Source organism: Salmo salar, chromosome ssa26, assembly GCF_905237065.1.
Source record: "Salmo salar chromosome ssa26, Ssal_v3.1, whole genome shotgun sequence".
Classification (NCBI taxonomy): Eukaryota; Metazoa; Chordata; class Actinopteri; order Salmoniformes; family Salmonidae; genus Salmo; species Salmo salar.
The window spans coordinates 4882549-4896955 of record NC_059467.1 but is presented as its reverse complement, the minus strand read 5'-3'; the positions used below and the strand labels follow the sequence as shown (position 1 = coordinate 4896955).

General features: G+C 39.5%; 1 protein-coding gene across 2 annotated transcripts; it reads right to left on the bottom strand.

The window, feature by feature from the left end:
* Positions 1-7438: 7438 nt before the first annotated feature.
* On the bottom strand, positions 7439-12824 carry otpb (orthopedia homeobox b). Of its 2 annotated transcripts, none has more exons than XM_014174930.2 (3): positions 12525-12824; positions 11704-12089; positions 7439-9272 (listed from the first exon to the last, which is right to left on the bottom strand). In XM_014174930.2, the coding sequence occupies exons 1-3, from the start codon at positions 12598-12600 to the stop codon at positions 8769-8771; spliced, it is 966 nt and encodes a 321-aa protein (XP_014030405.1). In that variant the 5' UTR covers positions 12601-12824; the 3' UTR covers positions 7439-8768. The 2 variants fall into 2 exon arrangements, with proteins under 2 accessions (XP_014030405.1, XP_014030406.1); XM_014174931.2 differs by having other exon boundaries at positions 12564-12823.
* Between the last annotated feature and the right edge of the window lie 1583 nt (positions 12825-14407).

Here is a 14407-nt window from a genome sequence, read left to right as displayed (position 1 = left end):
ACAGGAATGAAATCAACAACGTATTGATTACATCTTTACAAATGCTCCAGAAATTTGCTTAAAAGCAGTGTCCAGGTCCATCGGATGTAGTGATCACAATATAGTAGCCATATCTAGGAAAAACAGTTCCAAAGGCTGGGCCTAATATAGTGTACAATAAGTTTTGTAGTGATTCCTATGTTGTTGATGTAAATAATATTTGTTGGTCCGTGGTGTGTAATGAGGAGCAAACAGATGCTGCACTTGACACATTTATGAAATTTCTTTTTCCAGTTACTAATAAGCATGAACCTATTAAGAAAATGACTAAAAATGGTTAAATCCCCATAGACTGATGAGGAATTGAAAAGTTTTATAGTTGAGAGAGATGAGGCAAAAGGAATTGCAAATAAGTCTGGCCGATTGACAAACGTATTGCAAATTGAGAAATAATGTGACTAAACTGAATAAAAAGAAGAAACTACACTATGAAAGAAAGTTAAATGACATAAAGAATAACAGTAAAATGCTTTGGAGCACATTAAATGAAATTTTGGGGAAAAAAGGCAAACTCAGCTCCATTATTCATTGAATCAGATTGCTCATTCATCACAAAACCACAAAACCAATTGCCAACTACTTTTAATGATTTTTTCATTGGCAAGATTAGCAGACTTCGGCATGACATGCCAGCAACAAACGCTGACACTACACATCCAAGTACATCTGACCAAATAATGAAATACAAGCATTGTAATTTTGAATTCAGTAAAGTGATTTTGGAAGAGGTGAAAAAAGTATTGTTGTCTATCAGCAATGACAAGCGATCGGGGTCTGACAACTTGGATGGAAAAATACTGAGGATAATAGTGGATGATATTGTCACTCCAATTTGCCATATTTTTTTATTTAAGCCTACTGGGAAGTGTGTGCCCCCAGGCCTGGAGGGAAGCAAAAGTAATTTCCGCTATCTAAAAATACTGTACTGGCTCAAATAGCTGCCCAATCAACCTGTTACCAACCCTTAGTAAGCTTTTGGAAAAAATGGTGTTTGACCAGATACAATGCTTTTTTACAGACTTTCAGCACGCTTATAGGGAAGGACATTCAACAAGCACAGCATTTACACAAATTACTGATGATTGGCTGAGAGAAGCTGATAATAAAAAGATTGTGAGTGCTGTTTTGTTAAAGTGCGGCTTTTGACATTATCAATCATAGTCTGCTGCTGGAAAAACGTATGTGTTATGGCTTTAGACCCCCTGCTGTATTGTGGATAAAGAGTTACCTGTCTAACAGAACCCAGAGGGGGTTCTTAAATGGAAGCCTCTCCAACATAATCCAGGTAGAATCAGGAATTTCCAAGGGCAGCTGTCTAGACCCTCTACTTTTTTCAATCTTTACTAACGACATGCCACTGGCGTTGAGTAAAGTATGCGGATGACTCAACACTATACACGTCAGCTACTACAGCGACTGAAATTACTGCAACATTTAACAAAGAGCCACAGTTAGTTGCAGATTGGGTGGCAATTAATAATTTAGTTCTAAATATTGAAAAAACTAAAAGCATTGTATGTGGGACAAATCATTCACTACACCCTAAACCTCATATAAATCTTGTAATAAATCATGTGGAAATTGAGCAAGTTTAGGTCATGGTCAAAACTGTCATGGTCAAAACATTGATACAACAGTAGCTAAAATGGGGAGAAGTCTGTTCATAATAAAGCGTTACTCTACCTTCTTAACAGCACTATCAACAAGGCAGGTCCTACAGGCCTTCATTTTGCCACACCTGGACTACTGTTCAGTCGTGTGGTCAGGTGCCACAAACAGGGACTTAGGAAAATTGGAATTGGCTTAGAACAGGGTAGCACGGCTGGCCCTTGGATGTACATAGAGAGCTAACATTAATAATATGCATGTCAATCTCTCCTGGCTCAAAGTGGATTGATAGATTGACTTCATCACTACTTGTATTTATGAGCGGTATTGACATGTTGAATCCTTGAGCTGTCTGTTTGATATACCGGCAGACAGCTCGGACACCCATGCATACCCCTCAAGACATGCCACAAGAGGCCTCTTCACAGTACCCAAGTCCAGAACAGACTATGGGAGGCGCACAGTACTACATAGCGCCATGAGTACATGGAACTCTGTTCCACATCAAGTAACTGATGCAAGAAGTAAAATTTGATTTAAAAAAAACAGATAAAAATACACCTTATGAAACAGCGGGGACTGTAAAGCAACACATACATAGGCACAGACACATGCATACACACACGATAACATACGTACTATACACACATGTACACATGGATTTTGTATTGGAGATATGTGGTAGTGATGGAGTAGGGGCCTGAGGGCACGCAGTGTGTTGTGAAATCTGTTATTGTATTGTAATGCTTAATTTTGCTGGACCCCAGGAAGAATAGCTGCTGTCTTGGCAAATACAAATTATAAACAGAGTGACTGACTAACCGTCATGGCCAAAGCGATGATCGTCATGTGACCATAGTGACAGCTTTACTACCGGTACCCGGTATGAGTGTGTGACCATCAACCGTTGACAGGTTGAGGTGGGACTAATGACGTTATGGTCGCTGAATATGATTGCTGCTCCCACACCTTTCAATCTTAGTGGATGATATTTCAGTTTTCGGATGTACATAGACATTATTTTCTTGTTGAAACTCCTTCCGATGCAATATATGATGTAAATATCCCAACCAGAAGCCATGGATTACAGGCAACATCTGCATTGAGCTAAAGGCTAGAACTACCACTTTCAAGGAGCAGGACACTATAGTCCAAAAAATTAAAAAATGCATGTAATGAAATGAAATGTATGCATTCACTACTGTAAGTCGCTCTGGATAAGAGCGTCTGCTAAATGACTAAAATGTAAAATGTATAGGAAATTTCGATATGCCCTCTGACAAACCATCAAGCAGGCAAAGCGTAAATGCAGGACCAATATCGAATCCTACTACACAGGCTCTGACGCTCGTCGGATGGGGCAGTGCTTGCAAACTGTCATGGATTACAAAGGGAAACACAGCCACAAACTGCCCAGTGACGCGAGCCTACCAGACGAGCTAAATACCTTCTATGCTCGCTTCGAGGCTATCAACACTGAACCATGCAGAAGAGCACCAGCTGTTCTGGACAACTGTGTGATCACGCTCTCCGTAGCCAATGTGAGTAAGTCCTTTAAACAGGTTAACATTCACAAGGCCACAGAGCCAGATGGATTACCAGGACGTGTACTCAGAGAATGCATTGACCAGCTGGCAAGTGCCTTCACTGACATTTTCAACCTCTCCCTGACCGAGTCTGTAATACCTACATGTTTGAAGCAGACCACCATAGTCCCTGTGCCCAAGAACACCAAGGTAACCTTTCTAAATTACTATTGCCCCATAGCACTCACATCTGTCGCCATGAAATGCTTTGAAAGGCTGGTCATGGCTCACATCAATACAATCATTCCAGACACACTGGACCGACTCCAATTCGCATACCGCTCCAACAGATCCACAGATGACACAATTTGTGGACACAAGTTCCTCTGTGTCCACATCACTAAGGAATTATCATGATCCAAACACAACAACACAGTCATGAAGAGGGCACGACAACGCCTCTTCCCTCTCAGGATGCTGAAATTATTCGGCATGGTCCCTCAGATCCTAAAAACGCTCTACAGCTGCTCCATTTAGAGCATCTTGACTGGCTGCATCACCGCTTGGTATGGCAACTGCTTGGCATCTGACCGCAAGGATCTACAGAGAATAGTGCGTACGGCCCAGTACATCACTGGAGCCGAACTCCCTGCCAACCAGGAGTTCTATACCAGGCAGTGTCAGAGGAAGGCCCCTAAAAATCGGCAGATTCCAGCCACCCAAGTCATAGACTGTTCTCTCTGCTACAGCATGGCAAGGTGTACCGATGCACCAACTCTGGAACCAGAAGGACACTGAACAGCTTCTACCCCCAAACCATAAGACTGCTAAATAGTTAGTCCGAGTAGCTATTGGTTAACGATTTAACCTCTATGGGCTAGGTGGGACGCAAGCGTCCCACCCGTGGTGCACTCCATCAACAGCAGGTGCATTTCAAGAGCGGCAAATTTGAATCCAAATAAATGTCAAAATTCAAATTTTTCAAACATACAACTATTTTACACCCTTTGAAAGATAAACATCTCCTTAATCTAACCACGTTTTACGATTTCAAAAAGGTTTTACGGCGAAAGCATAAATTTAGAGTATGTTAGGACAGTACATATACAAGAGTTGTGTGTAATGTTTTGTCAATTCAAAGACAGGGTCACCAAAACCATAAAACCAGCTAAAATGATGCACTAACCTTTTACAATCTCCATCAGATGACACTCCTAGGACATTATGTTAGACAATGCATGCATTTTTAGTTCTATCAAGTTCATATTTATATCCAAAAACAGCGTTTTACTATGGCATTGATGTTGAGGAAATCGTTTCCCTCCAATAACCGGCAGTCAAGTCAGCACCACAAATTAAATAATTAAAATTAGAAAACATTGGTAAAATATTATATTGTCATTTAAAGAATTATAGATTTACATCTCTTGAACGCAATCAACTTGCCAGATTTAAAAATAACCTTACTGGGAAATCACACTTTGCAATAATCTGAGCACTGCGCCCAGAAAAATACGCGTTGCGATACAGACTAGACGTCATGTTGGGGAGATCTAAAATCGAAAATACTATGTAAATAATCCATTACCTTTGATTCTCTTCATCAGATGTCACTTCCAGGTATCACAGGTCCATAACGAATGTAGTTTTGTTCAAAAAAGCTCATCATTTATGTCCAAAAATCTCCGTCTTGTTAGCACATGATCTAAGCCAGCCGGACTTCTCGTCATGAACGAGGGGAAAAAATATATTTACGTTCGTTCAAACATGTCAAACGTTGTATAGCATAAATCATTAGGGCCTTTTTTAACCAGAACATGAATAATATTCAAGGTGGACGAATGCATTCTCTTTTATAACGTATTGGAACGAGGGTACCCAACATGAACTCGCGCGCCAGGTGTCTAATGGGCCATCATCGTTCCATGGCTCTTGTTCGGTCAGATCTCCCTCCAGAAGACTCAAAACACTTTGTAAAGGCTGGTGACATCTAGTGGAAGCAATAGGAAGTGCCAAAATATTCCTCAGCCCCTGTGTTTTTCAATGGCATAGGTTTAAAGGTAATACAACACATCAGGTATCCACTTCCTGTCAGAAAATGTCTCAGGGTTTTGCCTGCCAAATGAGTTCAGTTATACTCACAGACACCATTCAAACAGTTTTAGAAACTTTAGAGTGTTTTCTATCCATATATAATAAGTATATGCATATTCTAGTTACTGGGTAGGATTAGTAACCAGATTAAATCGGGTAAAAAAATGTATCCAGCCGTGCAAATACTGCCCCCTAGCCCTAACAGGTTAACTACTTGCATTGATCCTTTTTGCACTGATTATTTTGACTCATCACATATGCTGCTGTTCCTGTTTTATTATCTATCCTGTTGCCTAGTCACTTTATCCTACCTATATGTACGGTTGAAGTCGGAAGTTAACATACTCCTTAGTCAGATACATTTAAACTCAGTTTTTCACAATTCCTGACATTTAATCCTAGTAAAAATTCCCTGTCTGAGGTCAGTTAGGATCACCACTTTATTCTAAGAATGTGAAATGTCAGAATAATAGTAAAGAGAATGATTGATTTATTTCAGCTTTTATTTCTTTCATCACATTCCCAGTTGGTCAGAAGTTTTACATACACTCAATTAGTATTTGGTAGCATTGCCTTTACATTTTTTAACTTGGGTCAAACGCTTCAGGTAGCCTTCAACAAGCTTCCGAAAATAAGTTTGGTGAATTTTGGCCCATTGCTCCTGACAGAGCTGGTGTAACTGAGTCAGGTTTGTCGGCCTCCTTGCTCGCACACGCTTTTTCAGTTCTGCCCACAGATTTTCTATAGGATTGAGGTCAGGGCTTTGTGATGGTCACTCCAATACCTTGACTTTGTTGTCCTTAAGCCATTTTTCCACAAATTTGGAATTATGTTTGAGGTCATTGTCCATTTGGAAGACCAATTTGCGATTAAGCTTTAACTTCCTGACTGATGTCTTGAGATGTTGCTTCAATATATCCACATCATTTTCCTGCCTCATGATGCCATCTATTTTGTGAAGTGCACCAGTCCCTCCTGCAACAAAGCACCCCCACAACATGATGCTGCCACCCCCGTGCTTCACGGTTGGGATGGTGTTCTTCGGCTTGCAAGCCCCCCACTTTTCCTCCAAACCTAACGATGGTCATTATGGCCAACAGTTCTATTTTTGTTTCATCAGACCAGAGGACATTTTTCCAAAAATTACAATCTTTGTCCCAATGTGCAGTTGCAAACCGTAGTTGGTTTGGAGCAGTGGCTTCTTCCTTGCTGAGCGGCCTTTCAGGTTATGTCGATATAGGACTCGTTTTACTGTGGATATAGATACTTTTCTACCTGTTTCCTCCAGCATCTTCACAAGGTCCTTTGCTGTTGTTCTGGGATTGATTTGCACTTTTCGCACCAAAGTGCATCCATCTCTAGGAGACAGAACGCATCTCCTTCCTGAGCGGTATGATGGCTGCGTGGTCCCATGGTGTTTATACTTGCATACTATTGTTTGTACAGATGGACGCGGTACCTTCAGACATTTGGAAATTGCTCCCAAGGATGAACCAGACTTGCGGAGGTCTAAAAAAAATGTTCTGAGGTCTTGGCTTATTTGTTTTGATTTTTCCCATGATGTCAAGCAAAGAGGCACTGAGTTTGAAGGTAGGCCTTGAAATACATCCACAGGTACACCTCCAATTGACTCAAATGATGTCAATTAGCCTATCAGAAGCTTCAAAAGTCATGACATAATTTTCTGGTTTTTTCCAAGCTGTTTAAAGGCACAGTCAACTTAGTGTATGTAAACTTCTGACTCACTGGAATTGTGAAAACGGTGATTAATAAGTGAAATAATCTGTCTGTAAACAATTTGTTAACAAGAAATTTGTGGAGTGGTTGAAAAACAAGTTTTAAATACTCCATCCTAAGTGCATGTAAACTTCTGACTTCAACTGTACATATCTACCTCAATTATCTTGTACCCCTGCACATTGACTCTGTACTTGTACCCAGTGTATGTAGCCAAGTTATCGTTACTCATTGTGTGTATATATTCCTTGTGTTGTTATTTTTCTATTATTTATATTTTATTCTTTCTGCATTGTTTGGAAGGGCCCGTAAGTAAGCATTTCACTGTTAGTCTCCATCAGTTGTTTACGAAGCATGTGACAAATAACATTTGATTTGAGGAGCCCACATTTTCTCTAACATTAGGCTAATGTTGAGACATAAATCAATCATAATTTGACATATTGAAAATGATTTTATTTGTCCACTTACAATAAATTAATATAAGCCTTTCAAGGAAACATTGTGATGCAATTTGGTGTAAGATCAAACATTTAAGAAAAGCACAAACAATAAGTTAAAACATATCACAAACAGACCAGTGGGTACGAGAATGCTTTATCTACACAAAACATCCTAGAACAGGTTACTTAAAGGTTCATTTTCTTGTCTTATAAATGTTAATACCCCCATTTTTCACGTGGCCAACACATGCAGATGAGTCTGACTATGTAGAAATGGGTTTGTTTGTTTCTTTTTCACTCTTCTTTCTTAAAGTCCCAGTGAGTCAAAAACGTGATACTCTGTTTTATATATATTTCCACACTATTAGGTTGCAATCATACTGCGAAATTATGAAAATTACCTATTATTGTTAGGGCTGTTTGAAAAGACTGCCTGAAATTTCAGCCTGTTTTGTTAGAATGGAGTTTTTTTTATCACCAGGTGGTAAATTGAGTTCCAAGTTTCTCTGCCAATAACAGCAAATGTTCTGTTTTCTCCTCCCAATCATACCACTCCCAGACAATCTTATGCACTCTATGCACTTCCCAGCATAGATGTAAAACAAAAAGATTGCTAGACCTTTATATACCACTTAGAATGCATGACCAGTACATTTCTTCAAAGTAGCCTATGCTAGTGTGGATATTGGAACAGAGTCAGAGTCTACATAACAGTCCTTACACCATTTCCATTCTCTTAAATCCATAAGAAGTGATCAAGTGGGCATTTCGGGAACGAGGCAGAAGAAGAAAAATAGGCTATTTCAGGGGTCAAATCCACTTCACTGCGCATGCATCAGACCCATTCAAACATGCAGTACATGTGGCATTTCGAAATCTGATTCCCAACTTAATTTAAAGCATTTAACAGCTTAGAAAACAAATAAATTCACTGACATGATATCTTACTTTCCTATGGCGTGCAACAGCCACACCTAATGAAAAATAGAAAATGACAAGGATTCTTGGCCAAATAATGACAATATAATTATGAATAGGTGATATAATCATTTTTGGGAAAATGGACGTTAAGATAAACAGACATTCTGAGACGCAGGTAAATTAGCCTATTTCTCACGTCCACTTCACCAAATTTACAAGCCAATGTCATCTGGGTTTTTTATTATGACATCTGAACACAACTCAGACTCCAGTCTGGCCATTCTATTTCATTGTTATTCTCATGAAATACTTTGAGTCCTGAGTAGTCTTCACACAGGTATTTCTTAAAATGGCGGGGTACAGCTAAAAGCTAAACAAAGGGGGTCATCTTCAAACGTCATTAAGTGAAACTCATGGACACTGTGTGCTCGAGCGCTTTGCGTCGCAGTGAGGCAATGCTTGTCCCTCTCCACATGTCACTGTCCGGAGAGCTACACAGCTGTGGCGAACCTGACACGTTCGTTGGACCGGAGAGGGAGGCGGGCATCCCGGGGAACGGGGGCTGGTAGAGGTGGGACTGCAGGCCTGAGCCATTGGAGGAAAGGCCGTTGGACAGGCCCATGGAGTTGTGCTGCGGGCCGGCCCCGAGGCTGCACTGGGAAAGGGACTGGGCCATCGCCTGCTGGCGGCCAAGGGCCGGGGGGAGCTGGAGCTGGGACACCCCGTGCATCCCCGTGGCCCAGTGGGAGTCGTTGGCGTGGAAGGAGCACAGGCTGTTCTCCATGGCAGCCGCAGCAGAGAACTGAGGCAGGCCGTGCGTTGGTAGCAGAGTGCCAGGGGCGCGGAACACGTTGGTGGTCTTCTTACGCTTCTTCCACTTGGCACGGCGGTTCTGGAACCACACCTGGAGAGAAAAAGAAAGAGGGCATGAGAAAGGTTAGGCTACATAACACATTTCGAACATATAGCATTTATTCTTATAGGCTAAACTTGGAAAGGGAATATAGAGGAATATCCAAAAGTCTTACAAATTACTAGCTTTGTTTTTAACATTTTATTTAGTCAGAAACTAAACCTGGATAAATAAGGTACAATTTCAAAAATAAACATTAGAAATTGGTCCTCATATTCTTTAATATACTTTAATAATGTAATGAACCTTGCCTAGGGGTTGACCCTTATTGGAGCAGTGGTTAGCAGTAGTTAGCAGTGGTTGTGGGTTCGAGACCTGCAAGGGGCGTTAAACTGAACCTTGTGTAGGTAGGCATCATATATCGGAGCAGTAATTTCACAGGATCTCTGTGGTCCATGGACCGTTCAGATTAAATCCATTACTATAATACGGAATTCGTATCTAAAACAATGTTCTAAACCAACTTCGCACGGAAGCAGCTGCTGACGTTAAGATTGGTTAAAACTCTATTTACGTAATAAAAATACTCAAATCAGTGGTTTAAATAATTGTTAAAACAATCATAAAACTCTGTATGAAACACACACGTAGTGTGTGGCAGGTTACTTGTAGGGTCTTATGGATAGAGCTTTATGAAGATTTCATCGCTATTCCAGGCATGATTAATGGGTTCACGGGTCCGGGAGTCTGTGCCGCTGTATTAAATCTAAAATCTCGCTCTCATTCACTTCAGCCAGCCGTGAAACGCCGAGCGAATCCATTACACTCGAGGGGAAAGAAAATGCAATTTCTCATTCCATTAACAAAGTACAATATAGTCTCGCACAGCGTCCTATTAAGACGTAGCTGATAGACCATTCCAGAGGACGGCAACAAATGGGCGAAGTTACACTGCAAATCTAATGCACTGTTTGCAGAAATGTAGGTTTAGATATCAGATAGGGCTGCTTTCCTACTTCTTTAGTGTTTGTTTATAATATAAAAACGACTTAATTGTAGCCATGACTAATGATATACTTGATTGCAATGAGGGTCATTTGCATGAATTTCACATCATTGGTTAATAATCCGTCCATTTATAAATAAGACAGAAATAGGTTGATAAAAATGTGTTTGGTTTTATTATAGTGTCTTAGAAATCCAGCATACATCCACGTAATTAAAATATTTTTTATGTTATAGGCCTAGACTATGCCATTCTAAATAAAATAAAATATTAAAATAAATGTAAAAATATTTATGACGTTTTTGACGCACTAAAGGTATAGGTTAGAGACAGAAACTAATGAATATATTCAAATTGATAACATGCAGGCATCCTTGTAGGTTACCAGTATACATGTTTCCTAAAATATTATGGCACCGTGCATAAACTATGGAAAATGTTATTATTTCTCTGTGACGTTCAATGTGCATTTCAAATTGTACTTTGCTAGGTCTTAATACAAACAGCACTTCTGCAGATTTGCAATATAGGCCCTACAGTAGTGTGGTATACACTGCTTTGCTGAATGAGAAGAATGTTCCAAGGCATCGTTTTTATTTTAAGATGAACTTTCCCCCATTATTTCAGGAATGACGTACTATAGACTGCCACAAATTAGTTTATTTTACAACGACCACCCTAAAGAGAAATGGCTTGACTGCAGCTTTTCCTGTGAGCGTCAACAACAAGTATAGTTTAGAAATTAATCGAGTAAATATTATAAATAATAAAATAGCATGTTTCTTATTCAATTAAACTAATTTAAACTGGATTATATACAAGGAATAGCGCTGCCATTGGTAGAACTGTGGTTTGGCATGATATTAGTCGTGCACACGTTGGGCAACAGCAAGCGTTAGGGAGGTGCACCAGCACCATGGACAACGCTCCTGACCCTGATGTGTCTTTCTACTTTTCAATCACCTGCCCCTTAGCCTATAAAATAACGAAATCAATGTTATGCTATTGTGCATCAGTTCTTCTGTTCATATTGCTAAATATCAGAATAAGTTTACTTGTTTTCTTATGGGTGGAACATTTGCTTGGATACATGTTGATACATATTGGACACGTTTTTATGCTCATTGCGTTATTGACATTTTGTATTGCCTAATTCTAACAATATAAAATAAATATACAGCAAGGCTAAATCATTGTTTAAAATGTTGATGGGCTATTATAATTTAATTTTAAGGGCCTTCTCTTGGCTACAGTATATCACATAGTGAATTGCATAGTTAGGCTAAAACACATTTTGTAAAACCAATACATTTGCATATCATTTTGGCTTATTCGTTTTAGAAATATATAAAAATATGTTTGTATGAGTAGCCTAATCATTATGTGATTACACATGTTTATGATATCAATTTAACAGGACATTTTGTGGGTAAATGTAATCTAAAGAAACATCAATACCCCAAGACACGGGATTACCTGCACACGGGATTCGGTGAGGCCGACCCTCAGCGCCAGCTCTTCACGCATAAAGATGTCTGGGTAGTGGGTCTTGGCGAAGCTCCGTTCCAGTTCGTTCAGCTGAGCTGGGGTGAAGCGCGTTCGATGCCGCTTCTGTTTCTGCTGGTTCGCAGTCTGACTAGAATTATGCTGCTGTTGCTGCTGCTGTTTCTCAGTGTCCTTACTGTTTACCGGCATGCCCGGCTGGTTGGATCCACCTGTGGGGATTTCATCCCCGGGCAGCAAGGTGGCCCCCTCCACCGTGTCCGGGCCAGGGTCCATGTCTCCCTGGTCCGCCACCCCACCGCTCAGCCGGCACTTCATCGGGTCTCGGTTCCCCAGCAGCTCCGCAGCATCCTTCATCCCTGCAGGGGAGAGAGAGAGCGAGAGAGATGGCAACACAGTTAGCGCTGCAGAGAACAACTCTGAGACCCTTGAGTGAGGGATAAAACACAATCAGAAATTATTGAAATTATGCATTTGAAGAACGAGCGATACATTTGTCTGTATAGGGTAAAATCTTAATTCCCTGATGTGAAATGTAAAATGTTTGTCAAATTACAGGCAATTGTTATTCATCCGAGTCCTCTAAAAGTGTTACACATATTATTCATCCTCTGCTTGACTCACAAATTCAATTTAATCAACATCAACATTTCAGAATTTACACATAATATGCAGGGTTGAAATTATTCATTTTTGAAATAATTATTTTACTTAGATGCAACGGGCTGACATCAAAGACAAATGGGTAAATTTAATTTCATAATGCTGTTAGATTAGAAATTGCTCCAGCTTACAGTATAGTTGAAGACCGGAGTTTTGCGATGATAACTCACCGAGCCGAGCATCCAGGAGATCGGTGTGAGAGAGCATGGCGCACCGCTCCAGTGCGAAATATGGTCCACCTTACAAATGTGGTCTACCTTACAACTTTAAATATATATTTTTTAAGTAAGCTATATATCCTCCAAATGAAAGAAAATTCTATTTGTGCTCAAAAAGGAGGACCCTTGCATTATAATGTCCTTTAGAGCGATAGGGAGGCACTTAATAGTTGAAAGAACCCATGAGCTTCTTCAAGTAAGAGCCAATCAGAATAGAACTCTGGAAATGTCAACGCCACGACCCCCTATCGCCAGCCACTCACACACATCCACGCCCTAGCAGCAACTATTACCCGTCATTCTCTGCACTGATTCATTGGCTTTTTATCCTTCTAGTTTACGTTTTAGAACGACTTTATCTATAAACTACCACAAAACACCCGTAATAGCTTTAACCCCAAATTACTGGGATATTTGTTTTGAAATTGCACATAACTGAAACGTGACCATAGGTCTATGATTGCAGTTCATCATAATAACAGAGTAACAACACAACAGATAACACATACTTTTGTTGAAGAAAAGGGATTATGAACCCAATTGGATTGAAGTATAAACTATAGTAGACTTTTACTGATTTAAGATTTAGGTTATTCAAAACAACACAACTACTCTTTAAATATTGCTATTATTAACCATTCAAGTCTCACATCCATGTAATTTCAAGGCTGTCACAATGTGGGTAATTTCAGTAGGTTCCTTCCCTGAATCAACCAACAACAATGTTTAGATTATAATTCAACAGTCATTTTCAAGACCATTAGGGATTAGGCATTTGTGTAATTAGGGATGAATCTACATGCTTTCATCACTGTTATTAGAGTAAAATCTGAGTGAATTTGTACTAATTTATCTGTTTAGATGGCGCTGTCAGAGAAAGGGGGGTTTATTGTAAATGATAGCTGAGGAGATCTCTGTTTCCGTCTGTGCTGGTTTAACATGCGCTACAAAGCTCCCTCTCTTCCTCTATCCTAAATAAAATGTATTTTCCCTTAAGGCATGTGGTTGGTGGAAACAAATCGTCGAAATAAATACATGTGAAGATATGGATTAAAGTGCAGTTACTGGTCGGCTGCTTTCTCGATCTACTTTTCATCAACACCATTTTATCTTGGCCAGGTCGCAATTGTAAATGAGAACTTGTTCTCAACTTGCCTACCTGGTTAAATAAAGGTGAAATAAATAAATAAATAAAAAAAACACCGGAGCAATTAATGCTATTTATTTCGCTCAAACAAAACCTGACGTAAATAATTTAGCTCATTAAGCTTACCAAGAATTTGAAAGTAATTTACACGTAGCTCGGTGTTAAGTAAAATTATGTGTTTAATATTATAGTACTCCTACTGTAATATAAATGCGGTATCAAAGCAAATACTGTCTAATGACAGTAGGCTACAATACCGTAAAATGGATTGTATTATACTGTAAAAAAAAAAAATAATAAAGTAAATACTACCTTAATCGGAATTAATGAATAATTGATGAATTAATGAACATTTGGTGTTTTATATAATTTGCACTTCTACAGGCCTTAACAAAGACTTTCAAACTGGCTGCAACTACGGGGCAAAACAGAACAAAAGGACATGGCAAAATGCTCAACCATTTAAGGTTAAAGCTTAAGTGGTTAAATTACAGTAGGTGTACTGTAAAAAATACTTGCTGCCACTCCAATGTGTCCCTTATATATTTCAAATTGATGGGGCACTATAACCAAATAGGAGTTAAATTGGTACAGCAACAAATATAGCCTCTTCCAAGGCACATCTCAAAATATGTTAGTCAGAAACAAC

What these genes read in the sequence shown, in the direction of transcription:
- otpb (XM_014174930.2), bottom strand. Translation starts at nt 12,600, where the DNA reads ATGCTCTCTCACACCGATCTCCTGGATGCTCGGCTCGGTGAGTTATCA. An exon ending in CTCCGGTCTTCAACTATACT is followed by an intron (nt 12,090 to 12,524) that starts GTAAGCTGGAGC and finishes TCTCCCCTGCAG; the next exon opens with GGATGAAGGATGCTGCGGAG. An exon ending in TCACCGAATCCCGTGTGCAG is followed by an intron (nt 9,273 to 11,703) that starts GTAATCCCGTGT and finishes TTTTCTCTCCAG; the next exon opens with GTGTGGTTCCAGAACCGCCG.